The following is a 24,735-nucleotide window of genomic DNA, read 5'->3' as shown; positions in this document are numbered from 1 at the left end:
CTGGGACCGTTTTCTTTATAGTGTTTTGTATAATGTTAAACGATTGATAATATATTTCCACATAATTTAACACGAAAATGATTTATTTATTTGTCATTATTATTTTACGTACAACTCCAGGTACATAATATATTTTACAAATGCATTAATAAATTTGTTTCTTTATAAATTGATCGCAGCAATCTCTAAATGTAAAATCAGAATGCTCGATAATACACCGTATCATTAATATACAGGATGGCCTACAAAGATTTGACAAATTAAATAACTTTTGTTCTAGTGGATATTTTAGAGATTTTTTTTTTAATATGTTAGTAGAGTAATCCGTGTAGAGTTATTTTTATCTGCGCGCGTTACTTACCGCACTCCACCTCCCGTCATCAGTCATCCTCACTGTCAAACGAATATAACTTTTGAACGGATGAATGAAAAAAGAAATTTTTTCACTAATTATTTTCTAAAAATTAGTTTAAATAAAACTATGGCTATCTTGAAAAAAAAATGTAATAAAAAAAATAATAAATAAAATAGGTTGTATTATTTTATGGTTGAAATAAAATTTTAGTTTTTCGCAATGCACTTAACACCGTATAGCTTGTAAGCTATAATAGTTTGTGGAGACAACATACAAAAGGGTCAATGAGCCGTGTCACCAATGCTCAGTTAGTTGACAAACTACCATTTTCGGACCAAGACCTAATTTATTTTAAGCCATAACTTCTTTAGAGGTACGATCGCCTGTTATGCTCCTCAGACGGTATAGTAAATATTTGTAAAAGACTTGAGGGATATTTATATTTAAATACGACTTGGCCATCCATCCTGTCTTTGGACCCACTAACTTATTTATTTACTATAAATTTAATGGACAAACGTCCTTTAATAGATATGGACAAAAAAACATATATTATAAAGACTATTGAAAAATTGCATGATTACCTTAATTAAAATAAATTCACAAATAATTTAATCCTATCGAATGTCGTTTTGGCCTAGCCTAGTCAAGTCAACTGGCTAAGGAAATTCTAAATTTTTTTAAATGAACTTTGCTGATTTTTTAAATTTAGTTTTCCATTTTGACATTGGGTTTTATATAGAGCATTTGTTAAATCTGCATTATAATGCCTATAGAAAAAACGATGAATAAGTATAAGACCTTATATCCGGTTTAAACCTTCTGGGCAATATTAAACGTTAGTCAATATACAGAAATAACATATTTATGTACCTACACAAAAAAAAACATATCGTGTACACAGATTTTCGTTTATCAACTTTAGTATGTAAGTATAGAAAAAAATGGTACGCTACTATGATAAAACTACATTTTTAAACACTCATGACGATTTTCTTTATAGTCTTTATAAAGTATTCACATTTAATATTAAATGCCCTCATCATTTAACACGAAGATGATTTATTTTTTTGTCGTTATTATTTTATGGACAACTCCAGGTACATAATATATTTTACAAATAAATTAATCAATTTGTCTCTATATAATTTGAACGCAGCAATCTCTAAGCGTTATTATTACTATAGATGTACAATACCTACATGACATTTAAAAATCTTTTAGACAACGCTAGTATCACACTTAAGATAAAACTAGAACATACACAAACTCTGACATTCAATAAGTACATTAGTTATATAGTTATTGATCAACTTAAGTGGTTCTTAACCATCGTTAATTTTTCATAAGCTTAGTTAATTTTTGTGTTAATCCGATATATGTACACAAATGTTACGATTTTTTTTTATCGTGTTTACGTAGGTATGGTGGTATTTATTTGTACAATCCAACGCTATTATTTTATAGATTTTATACACCATACAACGTACTACACGTCCATTACACACTTATAAACATTATTAATTATATTCAAAGATAACTAATGTCATAAATGTACTATAACTCCATGTACATACCTAATATATTTTACAAATAAATTAGGAATTTTGTTTCTGTATTATTCGAACGCAGCAATCTCTAAGTGTTATTATAAGTTATTACTAACGATGTAAACCACAGTTAATTTTTTGATAATCGAATTATAATAATTTTTGTGTTCCGCCAAAATATTTATGCATTTCTAAGTCACAAATGTTTTCCTTGTTTTTACATAAGTAAGATATTATTTATTTGAACAAACCAACGAAAATGTTATTTATAATTTATACGCTATACAACGTATTACACGTCCATTACACGCTTAAAAACTTCAAAAAATTGTAATTATTTTCAGAGAAATCTAATGTCATACATTTATTATTATTTGACCATGACAGTTTTTTAATTATTAAAACGTATTGTTTGCGCTCAAAAACAATATTTTTATTATTTTATTTGATTAACTAAGTAAACAGTATGAATAATTAGTGAAATTGGATGGCTTGATAGTACACCGTATTCTAAATAAATAAACCATACTTTCTCTACAGCAAAATCAGTGTGTTTTTTAATTTTTTTTAGCATGTTATAATTCTGTTGATTCTACACCATCTTCTTCTACAGCCGAACAGAACGAAAAGCAAATCGAACACCGTGACTTAGTGGTCAAAGACATTAGCACTCTGTTTCTAGATGACAGGTAAGTTGGGTAGGTTAGGTCTTTGCACCAATTACTTTATTATATAACCAATTATTTTTATTGTGGGTTTAATTTTCTGTAACATAAGGAATTTATTATTTCAAATATTTCCAATAATAGTAAAATAATTATAAAATTTAAATATAAATTTTAATCTTAAATTTATGTTTCTTAAATTTGAAAAAAGCTTAAGCTAGTGTTATCGAATCATAGATATAATATTATTATTAGGTGAATTATTTTTGATAATAATTAAAAAAAAGTCGTCTAATATTATTTATCTTAATCAGTATGTCGGTTTTTAACAACGTAAAAAGTGAAAAATATTAATTACTATTTTTTGATAATTCGTTTCTGTATATAATGTTTATTTCAGATTTTCTGATGTTGTTTTTATTGTCGATGAGGTACAATTGCCAGTCCACCGTGCTGTATTAGCTTCACGAAGTGAATATTTTAGGTACCTATAAAGTTTTTTAATTAAACATATCACCTTAAAATTAATTGATTTTGAGTAGTTTTAGACAGATAGTCTGGGAAGTCATACTACAAAAGCCTCAGGCTTACTGATTGTGGCACATATTTTCGACGCTCCCCCTATGAAAACGGTTTTGACTCACTTTATCTTTAACTGGTTACACAGATTACTTCTTTGGCCCATTTATAATACCACTATCTATTCCGGTTAAACAGAAGACATGTGTTTTCAGGTCAAAGCGCAACTTAGTTTCAAAAATGATTTACGACTTTTTTCGTTGGGGTCGTTGAAATAATTGTTTGCATTAATATCATGTATAATTTCTAGAAGGTTATTGTTCGGAGGTTTTCAAGAATCCGATAAGCGTGAAGTGAACATTAGTGATGCACCATTAGCCTCATTTAAAATAATTCTTGAATATATTTATACTGGTCGGATGAATTTAAGTGATCTAAAGGTGAGGTATAACCGATATATTTTATGGCTATTTACACTACGTATACCCTATTTTATTAAGAGGTGTGCGATGGTTTAAATCGATCGGTTGTGTTTAATAAGTTAGTTTGGAAAAAGATATTCATATGAAAACAATTAAACAATGATTTAATTTTATTTTTTCAGGATAAAGTTATTGTAGAATTATTTAGTCTGTCGGATTTATATGAACTCTCAGACTTACAATACACACTGTCCCAGTATTTAAGCAATAACATAAATGAACATAATGTATGTTCTTTGTTTGCTATGTCACGACTTTGTCAGCCCAAAACCTCCGTGGTAAAATCACCCGAATATCTGCTCAATTTTATCGAAACTCACGCTTTGGATGTATTGCAATCAGAAGATTTTCTAAATTTGTCAGCCGTAATAATATTTAATTTAAAAATAAAATTCATTACTTCTGTTTAAATACAAATTGAAAAACAAATTTTATTTTTAGGGAGCTCTTAAAGAAGTTCTCACTCGTGACTCGTTTTGTGCTAACGAATTGGAAATATTTCGTGCGGTAAACCGCTGGATGATAGAGAACCAAGACTACTTAGATTCAGATGCCATCAACCAAGTTTTATCTACTGTTAGATATGCATTAATGAGTGATGGAGAACTGGATGAGGTTAGCATATCACAACTGGTTAGTTCGGAAAGAATATCGGAAACAATTTCGGATGCCAAGTTGTTACGAAACACGGTATCACCACACGAGCTTCAGTTTCGAGTACAGCAAAGTATGCTTCTAGCACACAACATTTTATATTCATCATATTATGTCGGTTTTAATTTTGAAATTTTCAGATGTGAATATTGTTAATGGTTCTCAGGGTGTTTTGGATATTAATGAATTTGACGGAGGTGCTATGATAACTTTGGATCATTTAACAGTTATAAACAAAATTATGATTATATTCGGGGATAATAATTCCGGGTATGTTTATCAATATTTTTTAATCATAAATGAAAATTATTCAATAGAGTTGTGTTCAATATAATTATTCTTTATTCGATTTCACTGGTTTTTATTTTAAATAATTATATTTTTACACTATTTACATAACTTGAGGTTACTCCCACTTGGATGTCTTGACTAGTTCGATAATGTTTCGGAATACTTGCACGTTCCATGTTCAAGGCTGTGGTTCGATGCTGCTCGCTCCGCGCTCTTCTGCAGACTGACCGATTCGCTCCCGTGGGTGTATGTTATATACCATACCCCCAACCGCATTATCCGCTTCCTCTTGCCGCTGCCAGCTTTTTTCTACGGCCACGCCCCTTCGCCATGGCCGGCTACAGCGTGACTGATTTCTGTTGTCAATAGTTTCTTGCTGCCAGCTGTTTTTTACGGTCACGCCCCATTTTCTTGACCGGCTGCCGGATGACTGATTTTTGTTTCCGCTATCAATAGTTTCTTGCTGTATTTCCGGCTCTCTTCGTCCCGTTTGGTCTCCGGTTTCTTTTGGTCCTCTTTTTAATTGATGTATCACCGGTTTCCACGTTTTGCTCAATTTCCAACCATCTTCTCCGTTGAAGTTTGTTGTGCATTTTTCGATTTCTCTGGCTTCCCTCAGCATACGTTTCGAGTAATAAGATTCTCGGGACAGGACCACGATTTCTTCAAAGCTTACGCTATGACCTTCTTGACCCACGTGTTCTGCTACGGCCGATTTTCCAGTTCTTTTGTAGTTAACATCTTATTCGTGTTCTCTGGCACGTATTTTCAATAGGTCGTTTTGTTTGCCCGATGTATGAATGACCACAGGTACACTGAAGTTCGTAGACTCCCGGTGTTTGTAGTTTCGGTAGTTCATCTTTTGAACTCTAGAAGGGGTGTAGCCGTAGAAAACAGCTGGCAGCAAGAAATAATTGATAACGGCAATCAGTCATGCGGTAGCCGGCCAAGGCGAAGAGGTGTGGCCGTTGAAAACAGGTGGCAGCGGCAAGAGGAAGCGGAAAATGCGGTTGGGGGTATGGTATATAACCTACGCCCATGGAAGCGAATCGGTCAGTCTGCAGAAGAGCGTGGAGCGAGCAGCATCAAACCACACCCTTGAACATGGAACGTGCAAGTATTCTGAAACATTATCGAACTAGTCAAGATATCCAAGTGGGAGTAACCTCATGTTATGTAAATAGTGTAAATATAATACCCCACTCAAGCTTTATTAATTGTTTAATTATATTTATATTTTTGAAAATGTGTAGTGCAAGCCACTGGCGGTTTGTTCCTCTGGGGCGCAAGTGTCTAGAGGAACAAATTGCCACCTGCACTAAATCGTTCAATCGGCGGAAAAAACGCACGTTAACCGTATAGGAGAGAGATTTATAAAAATGTTTTTTTTTTTAAGTGGAATAACTATTAATTCTATACACAACAATTATGTGTTATTTTTATTTTATACATCTAAAAAAATATATAAAACGGTTTGTTTGATTTATATGATTATTTAGGGATTACAGTTATTACATTGATGTTTCAATTGATGACGACTATTGGGTGCGTGTTGTAGATTATTCAGATTATATTTGTCGTTCTGTTCAAGATTTGTGGATTCCTAAGCAGATAGTTAGGTATATTCGAATAGTTGGTACAAAAAATACTGTCAATAAGAAATTCCAATTATTAGAACTATTGTACAATACTGAAAGATTGGGCTCGGTAAAAATCGAAAATGGATTTGTTGGTAAGATCACATCTTTCTCACCCGTAAAAAACCCCGATATTTTAACATAATAAATTATAAAAACATTTATAACACACAAGACTTTTTTTAATTTTTTAGCTCCCGATTACAATGTTGCTAATGAATCTATGAACGCAATTGTGCACGAAGGTGAACCACGTATAAGGAGAAATTTCTTAATTCATCCCTACTCTACTGACGCTAGAGACTTTCGGAATAACAAATATACATGGCATTCTCTAGGGTTGGGTTGTATTCGGATCCAACTCGCACAACCTTATATACTTAGTTCAATGAGGTAATGTTTTGAAAAACTTGCTTTTTCTAAATGACTATTTTATTGTTTGTCTTCATGTTAGTTGAAAAAAATTATAGTATCTTGTTAGATTGCCTAAGATACCTATATTGTATGCGTTTAACTTTATAGACCTAACTTAAATGTTTACCAACTCAATCGTTATTAGTTATAGGAATGTTATTGACTTTCATATGAGCAACTGTTGTTTTAATGTTAGGTTAATTTTAATTAAATTATTGATATTATTGTCATAATTGACAGAATGCTGCTTTGGAATGATAGGGACCTATTCTACAGTTACACCGTTGAAGTTTCTATCAATAACCAGGATTGGGTAATGATCATGAACAATTCTATGGAAAAGGCACATGGTTGGCAGGTGTTGCATTTTAAACCAAGGCCAATAGTTTTCATTCGTATTACTGGCGTGCACAGTTCAAAAGGCTCTGTGAGTACAATTTTTGTGTTTAAGTGTTTTAACTTTGAATAACTCATTTTATATTGTAGTTTTTCCGTTGTGTATATTTTGAGGCACCCGCTCAAAAACCATTAAATTCCCCCTACCCAGACCGTCATGTTGTAACACATTATGCGGTACGTACATCATAGTCAATGCATACTATTGTTGGTTTATTAAAACAATTATGGTTTTTACTATCATTAAGACAAAGTTGTAACGAAAATTTCTGTTTTCAGGAGAACAACGAACCATATATTATTATGGCAGAAGCACCGGGTCAACAACATGAGGAGACAGCAGACCAACAGGACAATGATCCGGAGTACCGATGCTCAGTTAGTTGACATACTACCATCTCAGACACGTTATAAAATAGATATAATATTTTTGTTATCATACGGTAAAATAGACCGACACATAATGTATGTGTGCAAACTCATATTTAGTATAATTATTATTAGTAAATAAAATATGAAAATTAATTATTTTTGTTTAATTAACATACCCTGTATAATTATTCCCAAACGTTATTTTAGTATTATTTATACTTGTTGGATGGGCCAAGTATACCATAGTACCACCAATATTGCAAGATATTTTAATGATTGTGTAAGACAAATCACTATGAAACCCTATCCCAGCTGAAGATGTGTATAAATGTATACATTATCACATTATTTATGAAAGCCGTTTTAACAGCGGCTGGCTTCTGAAACTATTTTCTCCTTATAACTAGTGAAATTCCTGGTTTACTTATTTTTTAAGTTGCTGACGATAAATATTTTGATACTTAATGGAATATGCCGATGGACATTTTTGAAAATTGATAAGATTTTATTTAATAGAATTGGGCACTCAGAATAAAGGCTTTTATCAACCCAAAAGCAAGACGAGTACAATTATTTTTTTTTTACTCTTGAATAGAGTATCATTTTAATTGTTTTTTTTTTCTGAACTATGAAGTTTACAAAAAATATTACAACTTTAATATTATCTGATGTTGAAGTGCTGTAGAGTAACGCGTGCAGATAAAAAAAACTCTACGTGCTCTACTCTACAGCACTCCACCTCCCGTCTTAAATGTTAACGTTTAATATCTTAAAAAAGTAAAACAGCAAGTGCAATAAAAAACGTGGTGTTTATTGCGCAAATCAGTATAAATTCATTTTTTAAATCTCCATACGCTTATACAATATTATCTTCATTTATCCATACTTATTCATTAGTATTTTTATAGGCACCATTAAATAAATTTGCCGCTTGCTCTTCAAAAATAACTCTTTCCAAAACTCAGAGTCAAAATGCGTCGATAAAAACTAGCGACTATTCAATCGGTGTGCCATTTAATTTATAATACAAAACCCTATAGCTAAGTAAAAAAATAAACATGGACATAATGTATAAGAATATATTGGTTTCAAATCTTCTGGGCAATATTAAACAATAAACAGCACAAAACACCGTACACCAATTGTATATACAGTCTTCCGTTTATCAACTTTGGTATGTAAGTATGAAAAAATGTGGTGCGCTATTATAACAAAACTACACATAGTTCAATTGGTTTTCTGCCTCCAATAGCAAAGTTTTCTTTAGCGTTTTTTTATAAAATATTCAACTTTTGATATTATATTAACACGATGTTCGTTTATTTTTTAGCCTTTATTATTTTATGGTCATCTCCAGGTATATAATATGTATTATTAATACTTAATTATATATATTTATTTTTTGTATTTTAATTTTAGCGTTAATTTCTGTACATAATTATGGAACTTAACGTAATCTAATGTGTTTTGGTATTTGTTCATCTATGAAGATTGTAGACTAATTTTCCATTTTTCAACAAGATAACTTTTAAAAGTTACCATACTTATGAACGTATTAGTAAAATTAGAGTGTCACTTTTGATTTCTTAACCTAATACCACAAGCTTTAAAGTATCACTAACCACCTAGTTGGATTGGTTATAACAATTGTTACTTAACGTGTATAATAACATCATTACTTTTAAAAATCTTCACAGACAATCCTAGTACCACAATTATATTAAAACTATAATATAATAAAAACTTTGAATAACTACTTCCCTAAATAAATAGTGAAATTCAACTTAAGTGTTTCTAAACCACGGTTACATTTCTGGCAGGTTTAGTAAAACATTTTGTGTGTAGTCAAAATATTATGTATTATGGTTTATTTTCAAATTATAATTTTTTTTCTTTATTCCGTTTACGTAGGTAAGATGTTATTTATTTGAACAAACTAACGCAAACGTTTTGTTGATTGTATACACTGTACAACGTACTTCACATTTGTATTTAGAGTAATCCGAACAAAATGTAAAATTGGATAGCTGGATTGTACTCCGTATCATAAATAAATAAATCATACTATCTTGTCCAAAAAATCATCTGTTTTTTTTTTAAATTTTAACTAGCGTGTTCTGTACCTGCCGGTCGTCCGTCTTCTTCGGTTATGACCGAGCAGCATAGTAATAAGGAAATCAATCACACCGACTTCTTAGTCAGTGACTTAAGGAATCTGTATCTAAGCGACAAGTATGTGATATTAAATTTGTACCTGTTAACTTTATTATTTTAACTATTTGGGGTTTTAGATAGGACTGAGGTTAAACATTATACTTAGAAAGATTTTGTTGATCCTGTGCATAGCATAAAGTTGGTAGGTTAGGTAAACGCATGCTCTTAAAACATGGATGACATCTGAATACTAAATACAAAAGAATAATTGTTATTTTATATTTTGGATTGCAAAAACAATTAATCGATTATGTAAGAGATATGACTTATAGGTGAATTAAATTTGACATCAATTAAAATTAAGCATGTTTAGTTTATATTCAGTTTTTAAATACCACAGTCGATAATATTAATTATTGGCTACGTGAAAAGTGAAACATAATAATTGTTATTTTTTGATAATTCGTAGCAGTATAATAATACATTTTAATGTTATTTTAGATTTTCTGATGTTGTTTTAATTGTCGATGAAGAACGATTGCAAGCCCATCGTGCTGTTTTGGCATCTCGCAGTGAATATTTTGGGTATTTAATTCTTGACATTAAGCATATTACCTTAGTATTTATTGATGGTAATTTGTTTTTGTAATGGTAGTAAATATTGGTAATATTGGTAAAATAATTACTTATCGGTAAACTTAATAAAACCGTGTATACATTTTAACACCTTATTGCATAGAGGTCTTAATGAATTCCATCAGCTTAATGTGATAATTAGTATAGCATCAGTAACCTTCTTTAAAATACTTCTTGAGCATATTTATACCGGTCGGATGAGATTAAGTAGTTCAAAGGTAACGTTTAATCGATATACCTTAACGCTATTCAAATTGCATAAACATAATCATAACTTTTGGAGATTTGTAGAGAATCTCAATGATAAAAACTCTGTGACTTCTCCGATAGTAATGTGCTGGCTTTTTTTTATTATTTACTTAACTTTTGGGAAGGGGTCTGGAACTTTTTTCATGGTTAGGACCTATATCTAAATTACGCAAAATAAAATAGAGTAAGTTCATAATGAGTTTTCGAATACTTACATCCTTATTGTATTCCTTGAGATGGACTGCAATGTACTGTGCTTGTGTACAAGTTATAGTACATATAGTTTATTTTCTGTATTAATATTGTGTATCACTTTTAGATCCTTATTGCATGGTAATTACATAGAGTCCCATAATTCTGAGGTGAATATTAAAGAAGCATCAGCATTCTCATTCAAAATACTTCTAGAGTATATTTATACCGGTCGGATGAGTTTAGATAATCTTGAGGTACAGTACAGCCGATTACCGATATTCTACCAACTAAGTGTGTTCTTTTTATTGAGTTCGTTCTCAAATTCTCATTGAAGTCTTAGAAGTTTGGAAAAATGATAGTAATATTTTTCATAATACATTCCTCTCTTGAACAGTATTTTTTTTTTTAAGATTGTGCGATCATTCGGTCAACTAGCTGTGTATTTAATTGGAAAAACGTTTTTATCAGAAAACTATAAATTAAATCTGTAATTATTATTTTTTAGGATGAAGTTATTTTGGAATTATTTACTATTTCGGATTACTTTAGTTTTCCAAACTTACAATATTCACTGTCCGAGCATTTGCGGCGTAACATTAGAATAAACAATGCATGTTCGATGTTTACTGTGGCAAGACTTTATCAACACAAACAACTTGTATTCGAAATACTCGACTTTATCATAACCCACGCTTTGGATGTATTGCAATCTAAAGATTTTCTGTCTCTGTCAGCCGTAATGATTTTTTTTTTTTACATAAAAAACCGATATTGCTCGTTCAAGATGACAAGTCGGGAAACGCAATTTATTTTTAGGATGCTCTTCAGGAAATTCTCATTCATGACTCGTTTTGTGCGGACGAAATTGATATATTCCGGGCGGTTTTTCGCTGGATCAAAGAGAATCAATACGACCCACAATCTGATGCAATAAGCAAAGTCTTATCAACTGTCAGATATCCGCTAATGAGTAATGTAGACCTGTTTGAGGTTTGGAATTCACAACTGGTTAGTTTTGATACAATTTCGGCTGCAATGCACTTAAGAGACACGGGGCCACCACATATACTTCAATTTCGAGGCCAGCTAAGTATGCCTGCTGGACATTTTATTTGGTATTTAGCAAAATATAAAGTTTGTCTAAATTATTAATTTTTTTAGAACCGAATGTGAATCTTGCTGATCGTTCTCAAGATTTTCAGATTATGAGTAACGTTGTCGGAGGTGCTATCATAAAGTTGGGACATCCATCAATCATAAACCATATTGAAATGGTATTTTACGATATAAATTTAGGGTATACATTTTATCAATTCTTTTAGTCATAAATAGACATTATTCAATAAAACTATTCAAAAAATTATAATAAATAAGACTATAATTCATGAGTTTCTAACAGGAATAATGTTATTTATTTTATTTGTTATAAAAAAAAAAAAAAAATTGAAAGCAAAAAATAATCAATTTTAAAATGTTAAAACTAATTTGTTTACAACAATACTTAATTTTTATACTATATTATAAATAATACACAACGGTTTTCCAATTTATTTGATACTTTAGGGATTTCAGTTATATCGTTGAAAATTCAATGGATGGGCAACATTGGTGGTGTGTTATTGATCATTCAAATTATATTTTTCGTTCAATTCAAGATTTATGGATTCATCCTAGCGTAGTAGTGTCATATATGCGTGTACGTAGAACCAATAGTACAGTTAAAACGACTATCAAATATCTTGAAATCTCGTATAACACAATAAAAAAGAACTTGGTGGAAATAGTAAACGGATTTGTAGGTAAGGGAACCAAGAAATAACCGTTCTTTGAATATCAAATAAAATGTTTTATACGTTTATCTAATTGAATGATTTCAATAATTCAGTTCCAAAGGAAAATGTTGCTTTATTACTTAAGGGTGCAATTGTAATCGATGGATTTAAGAATCTCAACTTTTATCATTTATTGAGTGGTGGGTACTACGATGGTTCTGAAGGATATACGTGGCATTGGGTGGGATCCGGTTGTATACTGGTTCAACTCGCCCAACCTTACGTGCTAAGTTCAATAAGGTAATGGTTTATAAGTACTTGAAATGTTTAATATGCTTTTGTATTATATCTTCTTACCTGTTGTCAAAAACTGTAGTATCCTGTAGATTACCATAGATATCACTTATGCGGTACTACTATTCCCAAACTCATTTTTTGTCGGTCTTTTTAATGTTATCCACTATCATATCAGTAACACTTGTTTAAGTAGTAGGTTTCTACGAATTATATGTTTTAATAATTTAGATTAAATTATCGATATTATTGCCACAATTTACAGGATGTTGCTTTGGGACCACGATGACCGAGTATACATGTACACTGTTGAAGCTTCAGTCAATAAGAACGATTGGGAAATTATCGTCAACAAATCTAAGGAGCCGACACGTTCTTGGCAGGTGTTGCAATTTGAACCCAGGCCAATTGTGTATATTCGTGTTACTGGCGTTTACAGTTCAGTAGGCTATGTCAGTTCAATTAATTTAAGTGTGTTTAATTTTTACTTTAAACAACCATTTTATTCTGTAGGATTTTCGTTGTGTATATTTAGAAGCTCCTGCTCAAGTACCATTAGATTCCAACGTCGTCGAAGCCGGCCGTGAAGTAACAAATTAAAAGGTAGTTACATCAAATCTAATACATACTATATTTGTTGTATATTATATATACTTTTTTACTATCATATTGACAAATACTTACGAACATTTTTGTTCTTAGGAAGATAATCTGATATCAGAAACATTGGCTCAAAGTTCTGTTGCATGACCAAATTCAAAATAATAGAAAATTTTAATTTCTTGTGTGTCTGTCATGATTGACAGATATTAATATATATTTTACTTGTTTGTTATTTGAACTTATTGAACTTACTTACAATAAAAAAGTTTTGTTTTGGTTTAAAATTATTGTAAGTAAATTTGTGCGTTCTTACACCTATGATAGCTGTGCATTCTTCAACTATATGGTTTACCGTTTGCACCATTCTTTCGGCTTCGCATAATGAAGAATCTTTACCACGGATATGATTTTCTCTTGATCCATTTTTCTGTCCATCGCTCTTTAATCATGTGACATGTTAGTGTTCTAAGGTCATCTAGTATTCTGTGATTTTTACCTTTTCGGGGATAGATTTTTTATACCTTCGTTTATTTGTATGTATTGGACGTATTAAGATATACGGGGATTCAATAGAACGCATCCCTGGTTAAGATAAAATGGTGCTTTCGAGTGTAAGGAAGTTTACGTCTGTATTAACTAAATACATGTATGCAACCAAAAATTATCTACTTACTAATTCAATCCATTAAGTTTTAACATATTCCTAAATTTATATTTATCAATTTATTATCATAGGCAGCACTGTAGTACACTCAATGTAGCAGCATCAAAATATTTAAACGCAATTAAATGTTATGTAAATGATTAGCTCATAGAACTAAGCAAATATGGTTGGGCGAGAGTAACATGCATAGTATGTGGCATTATTTTGACTATTCGCACATCCATAGATGTTAAAGCAACATCGTACTTTAGAGCTTATGGCATCAAAATCAGTCAAATAAACAAATAAACATTTTTTATATTTATCAAAAAATGATTTACTTTCGTGTTGTCCTTACCCACTAATCCGTTTTTGATTTCCACCAAGTGCATTTTGTCCGTATTGTACATGACTTTCAAAATTTTAAAAGTCTTATTACTAGTACTTTTGGTGCCAACAAAACGGATGTATCGAACGAATCTTCGGGTTATCCACAAACGTTGAACTAACTGACAAAGATAATTTGAATGATCTACAACTCGCATCCAATGGTACCCATTCATTTAAACTTCAATGTAATATGAGTAAGGCCTAAAGTATCAAATAAGTCGTACAAATGTAAAAAAAATGTTATAGTGTGTGTGATATAACATACGCAAACTAAACGAAAGTAATATTGTAATGAGTTTTGGAATGAAAACACACATTATGTAGCCCGTATACTGTGCCTATCTGGTAGTAGCACATATTAAAATGCATTTTTTTTACTAATAATATGCATAATTTTCAGTACTTTACTGTATGAAGAACATAAAGAATCCCGTGAAAAGGACGTGCCATTAAAAGAAGTATCAGCAACCTCATTTAAAGTACTACTTAAGTATATTTATTCCGGTCGAATGAATTTAAGTATACTAGAGGTAACTTATAGTCGACTTAGATGACCGGTATTTAAACGTCATACAAATTACTTTTTTAAGGTTGTACCTATTTTTATAGACCGCTCGGTCGATCGGTTGTGTTTTATGTATATAATTAGAAAAACTATTTATTTTCAAATAAATACATTATGTTTTTTTTTAGAGTAACGTTATTGTGGATTTATTAATTCTCTCGAATGTATGGCGTTTTAAAAAATTACAATTTTCATTGTCCGAGTATTTGCGGTGTAACATCAATGTAGACAATGTTAGTTCGTTGTTGGCTGTGGCACGTCGTTATCAAACCAAAGAACTGGAAGTCGCATCACTAAAGTTTATCGACATGCACGCTTTGGATGTATTGCAATCAGAAGATTCTCTCTCTTTGTCAGCCGTTAGGATACTTTCATAATAAAAAAACCAACGTGCTTTTGTTATGTTACCTGTTATGTCAAAACTTTTTTTTTTTAGAAAGCGTTACAACTAATTCTCAATCGTGACACGGCGTATGCTAACGAATTGGATATATTCCGTGCAGTTTGTCGCTGGATCAAAGAGAACCAAAACCACCTAGATCCTGATGATAAAACCAACATTTTATCTGCCGTCAGATATGAGCTTATGGATGATGAAGAACTGTCTGAAGTTAGGCAATCAGAGCTGGTTCGTTCGGATACACATATTTTGTGTAAAATAAAATCGAGAAAAGAGTCCCTCGAACAAGCATTTAATGACCGAGGACGATTAGGTTTGCCTAACGCAATTATTTGTTAATCAAATAACGTTAAAATTATCAACTACTTTATAAATATTTTCATTAAAAATAAACTAGGTTCTCTTAACGAAATCATTGAGTTTAACCAGTAAACGGTTTACATAACAAATGTATATTAAGCAAGATAAATAACAATTATATACTTTTTATTGTATAATTTACAATTAAAAAAAAAAAAAATCTTAAGACACCCATTTTTACCGGTTTTCCTCATAAGTATGTTGGCTAGTTGATTTCAAAAAATATTTAAAAAAATAATTAAATAATAAATCAAATTGAGAACTTTTTATACTTTATACATATTAAGGCACCCAATGGCGCTGTGTTTTTTATTTAGGCTAAATAATTAGAAAATTGGTGATACAGTAAAAAAATAGCCAAAAATTAAATGAAAAAGTTGAACAACGATTTTCGACGAATTTGTATAATGTTATGCTTATTAAGGTATCATTATTACTAAGGGAGTAATATGCTTAATGATAAGAGTTAAATACCTAAAATATTCACTGCGTGAGGCTAACACAGCACGATTGGCGTGCAATTTTTCATTATCTACAAGTAAAACAACATCTGAATACCTAAAATAAATATTAAAATTATTAATTTAAAAGTGAGTACTAAAAATGAATAATAACTTATGTATAGTTTAGATATAGTATAACAAAATAATTGGAAAAATAAGTTTAGTTATTAACTGCTTTTGCTTTGTAATATATTTAAAATTAAATTCCGATTAAATATATAATAATATGCACAAATCATTTTTTCACGTTTCCAGCTATAAAGTTTTCCTTTATGAAACATACTATACCATATACTAGTTGAATTTATATGAATTGTTCGTTAATTTTATAGTTTACTTATTTATTTATATATTAATCTTTTTTATATATTTTGTTTTGTTAGTTATTACATTTTAGTGTTTATTGTAGATACGGACATGCTTAGTGACAAAGTGGATGGTATGACCACACTTGGCCACTTAAAGTAATAAATTGTATTTTTAATACTATTATTTTTTTTTTTTGTATAATAATTTATCATATAATCACAAGTACTTTATTATTATTAATATTGTATAAAAATCCTAATAACTATGTTCTCTATTATTGACCAGTATGCTTTGTCGTTATATATGAGATAATAAAGTTTCAGCGATCGCCGTTAAGTAAAATGTATGATGCTGACGTTAATAAATTGTACTTAACAAACAATAATAGAATTAATAGTAATAAATACAATACTTTTCGTTTAGATATAGACTACTAATGTCGTTGAACAAGAAGTGAGAGTGGTCGATTTGCTCGGAACCGGCGGATTGGCCGATGACGATGGATCCTGGGTATGATCAGAAATTGCTAAAAAAATAAAACTGTTTTTGAAAACAAATTTGTACAGTTTTTTTACAATATAAATTAACGTCCAGCTATCTGGTTTTAAATTTTTTTAAATTTTTTAGAGGTTATTTTAGACAATATAACAAGTCAGATAGGATGTTTGCGAAAGGAAATAAGAAACTAATTAGGACATCTTTTAGTGAGCGAATAGCAAATACCGTAGATTACGATAATTTCCATAATTGTATTACCGTTTAACTTACCGTTTAAGATTATATGCTTCGATTATAAGGAGACAATTATTTATGTAGACGCGTATGAAATATAATATAACGTACCTGGAGTTGACCTTAAAACGATGAGCACAATAAAATAAAATATAAACACCATCATGCTATACGTGTTAATATGATTAATGAACACTATACGAAACACTTATAAAAAAAATGCAACGTCCATGGGTATTGAAAACTAACGGGAATATATTGTTTTGATAAACTAGCGCACAATTTTTTAGCAAACGCGATGGTGTTTTTAAAAGAAAAAATTATGTACACAACTGATGTGCGTTTTTTGTGCGATGCCTCGTTGAATTTGATCGTGCAGTAGCAAAATTTATAGGCAGGGTTTTTTTTTATATTTATCTTTAAAAATGTATTGAGAAAATAAAGTTTACAAAAAACGTCTTTGTTTGGTGAAAATAGGAAATTCAATCGCTATACTTTTTTTATAAACATATAACAACTTTACCAAATTTAGTGTTTGCGTGTAGTGTAATTATACCACAAATGTAATAATTAACGAGACCGTTTAGTTCAAATTTTCATTTATTCGCGTTTTGCACTCACTGAGTTCTGCTGGATATTAGGGAATTTTAAATAATAATTAGGTTTTATTTAGTATTAATAGTAGTTTAGTTAACTTTGAAATTGCCAAAACAGTGTTTTTTAACCACAGTAAAGTAAATATTACCTTATATTTAATTAAATTAAATTTATGCTGATCCAGTATTTATCCAGAACAGTTATTTGCTTTATTATTTATTTTAATTTTAATTGATTACATAAGTATAACACTGTATTAAATTTGTCTAAAAATAAAACTAACTGGTCATGTTTGCAATGAGTTTTTTCAAGGTTGACATTACTAAGTGGTAGTGGAAGTTCTTTTGAACACAATAAGCACCGGCAATAGTAAGACCTCGGAAAATTAGTCGATACTTAACCCCCCCCCCAACTCCTTCTACCAATTCAGGACCTCTTATTCATCCTCTGTAAGTTGGAAATGGTTTTCTTCCCATGTGAGTCTCAGAAAAGTTGAAAAGATGAAAGTCTGAAGGCGTCAAGTCAGAGAAATATACGGGGTTGCTCAAAATGCCCCAAACAAATACTTTCAATGACATTCCTAAAGAAAATTAAATCGATTTTTTTTTGCGAAATGCGTTTTTTGCGCCAAACCTTGTAACACATACTTATCTATGACATTTAGTTCAGACCTTAAAACAGGGTATAATACTCAGTGAAAAAACCGATCTAAGAGTCTGCTAACAGAACTTGTATCCAACTTTCTTGTCGAAATTTGTCACTAATGGAAAGAGGTAATCCGAAATTTTTGAATTTTTCATCCTCCTACCGTCAACGTCAAATGTGGTTTGGGAGAAATAAAACGTATAATTACAGGCGAACGTGAGCTAATAATGTTATGTTTTAAAAAATGTATATAGTAATATGTAAACATAACATTAAATGTTATATATACTTACAATGCATTAAAAATAACTCAAAGAACCTACTGATAACGCGGTCAAATGGATAACGACACTAGACATCCAACTGTAGACACCTTAACTATTGACAACCTTACAACGTAAAATATTGTGTTTATTATTTTATTTATATTTTTTGTATTTTGAATTGATAACTGTATCTTGTCTGTAACACTAACATATCATACCATACGATAATAATAGTAAAAAATAATTGAATATATATATATATATATATATTTATTAAGCAATAAAATTGACAGTAACCTGTAATAATAATATGTAAAACACCCCATTAGTTCCATTTATCAGTTGGCCTCCGGGCGAATGATGGCGCTATTTTGGATTTAAAAGTCGCAATAGCGACTGCCACGGTTTTGGGACTTTGGAATTTAGCGATACTTGAGCGGGTGCCTCCAAGTATACAATTTTAAAAGACTACAAAAATATTAGGTTTTAAAAAATATTTAGGAACCACTCTTAGATTAACTATTTTACTTCATCTTCATTTAAAGAGCGAACGCCAGTAATACGTATGTACACTACCGGCCTTTGATCAAATTGCAACAACTGCCACGATCGTGCCGATTTATTAGATTTATTTACAATCACGTCCCATTCTACATTATTGACTGAAACTTCAACAGTGTAACCGTAGGAGGTTCGGCTATCGCAGTCTCTAAGCAGCATCCTATATAAATAATGAAAAAACTAATGTAACCTTGATATAATTTAAGGCACAAATAATATAATAATTATATAATAAAATCAAATGAAAAAGTTAATTGTTATGCAAATGATTACCTCATTGAACTTAGCACATACGGTTGGGCAAGTTGAACCTCTATACATCCCGAGTTTATGCCATGATATGTATATTCGCGTAACCTACTGCAGTTTTCATAGTCACCACTCAAAATGTTACTTGTTATCCATCGTGACGGAGTCCTCCTTCCTCTAACCAAAGTTTCCGTATTTCCTTTGATTAAAGTAGCATTCATAGACGATAAAGCAACATTAAACCTTGGAGCTAGTAGGTTAAAAAGAGTTAATTAGATAAACAAATTTTTTTAATATTATTCAAAGAACTAGTTACTTTCGTGTTGTCCTTACCAACTAATCCGTTTTTGATTTCCACCAAGTGCATTTTTTCCGTATTGTACATGACTTTTAAAAAGTTAAAAGTCTTATTACTAGTATTTTTGGTTCCAACAATACGGATGTACCGAACATATATTCGGTTAATCCACAAACGTTGAATTGACCGACAATCATAATTTGAATGATTAATTACACGCAACCAATCGAGCCTATCCACTGATACATCAATGTAATACGAGTAAGTGCTAAAATAACAAGAATTCGATCAAATGAATACCTGTGTAATTTGTTTATGAATAAAGATGTCAAAAAAGCGAAAAAAAAGTTTTAATAACTGTTGTGCAAGTCATAACTGAGTGTTCGATGCATTTACAATTTTTTTCTTCATGAATAAATTAAATAACAACTATTAAAATAATTCGTAAAAATATAAATTTTAACCTTATTGGTATTCAAATAAAATTATACTTGATTAGAAATATTGATAAATAAAAACACACCATGAATCTACGTCACATAAATTCATTTCGATATAGTTTATATTCGATGGATGATGCAACATGATCATGGTACCGCCGTCAATTTGAGAAACCTCTATCGGATTTTCTTGAGCGAAATTCACATTTGGTTCTAAAGAATAAAGCACATGACACTAACGTAGTTTGCTTAACATAATATTTTTACATTGAGCATACCTAATCGTCCTCGATCATTTAATGCTTGTGTGAGGGACACTTTTATGACATCTAAAATATTTCTATCCGAACGAACCAGCTCTGATCCCCTAACTTCAGATAATTCTTCATTATTCATAAGCTGATATCTGACGGCCGATAAAATGTTGGTTTTATCGTTAGGATGAAGGCGGTCTTGGTTCTTTTTGATCCACCGACAAACTGCACGGAATATATCCAATTCGTTAGCATACGCCGTGTCACGATTGAGTATTAGTTGCAATGCTTCCTAAAAAATAATATTTTTGTCACAACTAGTTAGCTAACAAAAGCAATATTGATTTTTATTATTAAATATTATTACGGCCGACAGAGAGAGAGAATCTTTAGATTGCAATACGTCCAAAGTGTGTAGGTCAATAAAATTGATTGATGCGTCTTCGAGTTCTTTGAGTTGATAGAAAAGTGCCACAGAAAACAACGAACTTACATTGTGTACATCGATGTTATTACACAAGTACTCGGACAGCGAAAATTGTAAGTTTTCGAAACGCCATACATTCGAAAGAATTAATAATTCCAAAATTACTTTACTCTAATAAATGAAAAAACACATAGTATTATGTGTATTTAACAAATCCTTTTCTGTAATATATATTTATTTTCTTATTTAATAAATTATAAGTTACTTTTAGAATGCTTAAGTTTATTCGACCGAAATAAATATATTCAAGAAGCACTTTAAATGATGTTGGTGATCCTTCCTTTATGGTCACATCCTTATTATAAGTTTCTGTATGACCGTTATACAGTAATGCACTAAAGAATGTATTCAATATAAGCGTAAAAAAATGCATTGTATGTGCTACAACCTGTAAGGCACATTGTTTGGGCTACACAATTTACTTTTGTTTAGTTTGAGTATGTTAGGTTATAATGAACAGCTATATAATAAGTCATACAATCAGTTTGCATAATTACTATTTTACTTGTTTACTTGTTTTACAAAAATATATTAATATTGTCATAATTATGTATAAGTGGTAATGGTTCATAGTATCAATTTATATCAAGCGAGTAAACTAACAATTATAGATGACAATACAGTAAAAAATGTTAAGGCAATCGATGTTTCTGTTTTTTCAAAAACATTTAGGTGGTTAATTAGGAAATTAGGGTGCCTAACCTAACCATAAAAGGTAAAAAATATGCTTTTCTAAAAAATGCTAAAAAAGTAAAAAAAAATTACTGTTAGAACAATTGACAATCAGTTAAAAAAGAGAACAATATGATTAAAGATAAGATATTATTACCTGAAATAATCACTGCGTGAGGCTAACACAGCACGATGGGCGTGGAATCGTTTATCATCTACAACTAAAACAACATCCGAAAACCTAAAATAAATATTAAAATTTACAAATTAATAATAATTAATGTATAATATTAAATCTTTAAAAATAATACAAAAAAATTGCAAAAAAAATGTTATTCATACACTGCTTTTGCTTTTTTATATATTTAAATTACATTCTGATAAAGTATTTGCATTTGTTCTATTGATTGAAGGTAGTGTTTCAGCAATAGCCGTTTAAGCATAATTAATGGTGTTAATTATTAATAGTCATAATTCGAAGCTAATATCGAGATTTTAGTTTAACTAGTGTAGCTTAATATAAACGCTAAAATTTGTAAGTCAAAATCTGTAAGATTCGTCGTGGTTATAAAATAACTTGATTTACTATTATTGGTACTGTTATGGGGGGTTAGCTGGACACTGATGCCCAGGTGATCACTAAACATAGCATCAAAATATAATTTTTCAAAACAATAAAAAAAATGAATCTATCATTAATAAACAATGTTATAGGAAAAATAGAAAACATATTATATTATAATAAAGACTTTAAATAAGAATAAATTGCAGTAAGAAAATTAATTATTCAAAATCTCCCATAGTTCTTAAACAGCATGAGCCAGTAAATAGACATGGTAGGAAATAGTAAAATTTAAGATGTATTATGTTAATTGTTCATCATTTGTATGTCTGTATTATTTATTTCAATAATTTTATATTTTATAATAAGTTTGTTTTGTTTATAAGAATTATTTTTATTTACTAGTTCATTTTTTTTTTTAAGGGCATGTTATATTAGGCAACACTGTTATTATACATACTTGTACCGGTCATTACACAGGTTAAGTGTTTAATACTAAATAAAATGTAATACTCTTAATAATTAAAAACCACCAGTCCTTTACATCTAATAGAAACTTATAAAATGTCATAATACATACTTTTTATTTAAATACAGATTGCTAATGTCGTTGGATAAGAAGTGAGTGTGATCGATTTGCTCGTAACCGGCCGGATTGGCCGAAGACGATGGATTCTCGGTAGGATCAGACAATGCTAAAAAATAAAATTAATTTTTACAAACGAATTTGTATTGTTTATTTACAGTAAGAGATAGCGTCCAGCCAATTGATTTAATATTTATTTTTAAAATGGTAAATTTTGATATTTTTAATGAGATAATAATAATAATTATATAGCACTAGTGCAGTAAAGTTTTTTTATTGTAAAATAATTCAACAATTTTTCATTTATTTTTAAATATTGTTTTTCGGTTTTAAATGAAAAAATAACAATAATTTAATTGCGTACTTGCAGTACGGTTTAATAATAATTGTGAAATCGTTTACCATTTTTAGCAATTAATATAAAATTAAGGGCACCTACTACGAACTAACCTTCCGTTAAAATTGTTAAAAATATCAAATTAGCTCCACCAGAGCTTTTAAGCGCTTAACTTAGACATTATACTAGTCAGCATGGAGGTTTTGTGAAAGGATAAGTAAATCTTACTAGGCCATCCTTTAGTGAGAAAATAGCAAATACCGTAGATTACGATAATTACCATAATCGGGTTCGGAATATATCGCTTAAGATTATATGTTTCGATTATAAAAAGGCAATTATTTATGTAGATGCAAATGGAATATATTACGTACCCGGAGTTGACCTTAAAACGATTAGCACAATAAAATAAATAAACACCATCGTGTTATACGTGTTAACTTGATCAATGAATACTATAAGAATCGCTTATAAAAATAATACAATGTCCGTAGGTATTGAAAACTAACGGGAATATATTGTTTTAATAAAATAGCGCACAATTTTTTAGCATACGCGATGATGTTTTTAAAAGAAACAATTATGTACACAACTGGTGTGTGTTTTTTGTGCGAGGCCTCGATAAATTTGATCGTGCAGTAGCAAAATTTATAAGCAAAGTACCTGTAAAATAAAAAATATTCTCGTTAATTATTGTATTTTCAATTCATGTAACACTATTGTCGTGTATAAAACAGGACTATCGGTTTTCAGAAAATCAAAAACATGGGGGCCCAAAAATGGGGAACTATGTTTTTTTTCTTAAAAAAAATTTATCGAGAAAAGAAATGTCTGCATAAGTCGTGTTCGCTAGGTGAAAATGTAAAATTAAGCTAAAATACTATTGTTGTAAACATATAATACTTTACATTAATAATTATTTATATGTACTCGTTTTCTTCTTTTTCATCGGTCATGCTATAGGTGCATTTAAAACAATTTACCACTTGCTATTCAAAGAATGTTTATTGTTTCCTTATACAAGTGCCTGCCTTATATAAGTGCCGCCAGTTATATAGTAATTATGAAATAATAAATACTTTGTGATTTTAAAAAGCAAGAATGCTCTATTGAAAGCCAACTATTATCTTTACTACTACAGGTATTCATCACAACGGCTCTGGTCAGTGGTATACTGATTTAACGCACACAATCGTATATGCTTAGTTTAATGGGGTAGTAGTTTAAGTAACTTATAATTTATATAAAACTTAATTTAAATTCATTCAAACTACTATAACTTAATAATTATTAAATTTTTTTGAGTACATTTATGTTACAGCATTATTTAATTTGTCATATATGTAAGCTTTATTAGAAATTTAGATTTTATAATTTATTTATAAGTATAGACATTATTTAGTATCAATTCCTATGCCCCTCCAACATAAAAAAAGCAATGACAAATTTAATTGGACGTCTTTATCTAAATTGATATTGAGTTAAAATTAAGTAATTTATTATTGTTATACTTATATCTACCTATTTATATAAATATATACCTATTAAGGTATTTTATATCTATTAAGCTAGGATTAACGTCAACTAGTCAAATAAAAAGTTCGGACAGTAAGAAAAGGGAATTTCATTGATCTATACATA

The 24,735-nt window shown here is 30.1% G+C and overlaps 3 protein-coding genes across 4 annotated transcripts; 2 read left to right on the top strand and 1 right to left on the bottom strand.

The window, feature by feature from the left end:
• The first annotated feature begins 1,377 nt into the window (after positions 1–1,377).
• Positions 1,378–7,350, top strand: LOC126842426 (BTB/POZ domain-containing protein 9-like). The gene is made up of 12 exons (XM_050579438.1): positions 1,378–1,455; positions 2,477–2,594; positions 2,971–3,054; positions 3,400–3,529; positions 3,694–3,936; positions 4,013–4,298; positions 4,366–4,495; positions 6,016–6,248; positions 6,348–6,546; positions 6,808–6,994; positions 7,054–7,140; positions 7,243–7,350. Exons 1-12 carry the CDS (start codon positions 1,389–1,391, stop codon positions 7,348–7,350), a joined length of 1,872 nt encoding a protein of 623 aa, XP_050435395.1. The 5' UTR covers positions 1,378–1,388.
• A 2,134-nt stretch (positions 7,351–9,484) lies between these two features.
• Positions 9,485–13,385, top strand: LOC126842425 (BTB/POZ domain-containing protein 9-like). The gene is made up of 11 exons (XM_050579437.1): positions 9,485–9,567; positions 9,991–10,074; positions 10,694–10,823; positions 11,075–11,305; positions 11,386–11,659; positions 11,731–11,866; positions 12,133–12,368; positions 12,455–12,641; positions 12,901–13,087; positions 13,149–13,223; positions 13,338–13,385. The coding sequence occupies exons 1-11, from the start codon at positions 9,485–9,487 to the stop codon at positions 13,383–13,385; spliced, it is 1,671 nt and encodes a 556-aa protein (XP_050435394.1).
• A 5,370-nt stretch (positions 13,386–18,755) lies between these two features.
• On the bottom strand, positions 18,756–23,591 carry LOC126842365 (BTB/POZ domain-containing protein 9-like). Of its 2 annotated transcripts, none has more exons than XM_050579306.1 (12): positions 23,469–23,591; positions 22,752–22,866; positions 21,767–21,850; positions 21,143–21,272; positions 20,818–21,048; positions 20,475–20,742; positions 20,280–20,409; positions 19,792–20,024; positions 19,483–19,708; positions 19,177–19,369; positions 18,946–19,116; positions 18,756–18,852 (listed from the first exon to the last, which is right to left on the bottom strand). In XM_050579306.1, the coding sequence occupies exons 1-11, from the start codon at positions 23,515–23,517 to the stop codon at positions 19,015–19,017; spliced, it is 1,761 nt and encodes a 586-aa protein (XP_050435263.1). In that variant the 5' UTR covers positions 23,518–23,591; the 3' UTR covers positions 18,756–18,852; positions 18,946–19,014. The 2 variants fall into 2 exon arrangements, with proteins under 2 accessions (XP_050435263.1, XP_050435262.1); XM_050579305.1 differs by lacking the exon at positions 23,469–23,591 and adding an exon at positions 23,323–23,421.
• Between the last annotated feature and the right edge of the window lie 1,144 nt (positions 23,592–24,735).

The sequence above is a fragment of the Adelges cooleyi genome, unplaced genomic scaffold (assembly GCF_023614345.1).
Source record: "Adelges cooleyi isolate 19-005CV unplaced genomic scaffold, UGA_ACOO_1.1 ACOO_flye_CR_arks_rails_tigmint_CR_PRNA_519, whole genome shotgun sequence".
Lineage (NCBI taxonomy): Eukaryota > Metazoa > Arthropoda > Insecta > Hemiptera > Adelgidae > Adelges > Adelges cooleyi.
The sequence above is the reverse complement of the archived record's forward strand: the minus strand, read 5'-3'. Positions and strand labels throughout refer to the sequence as shown.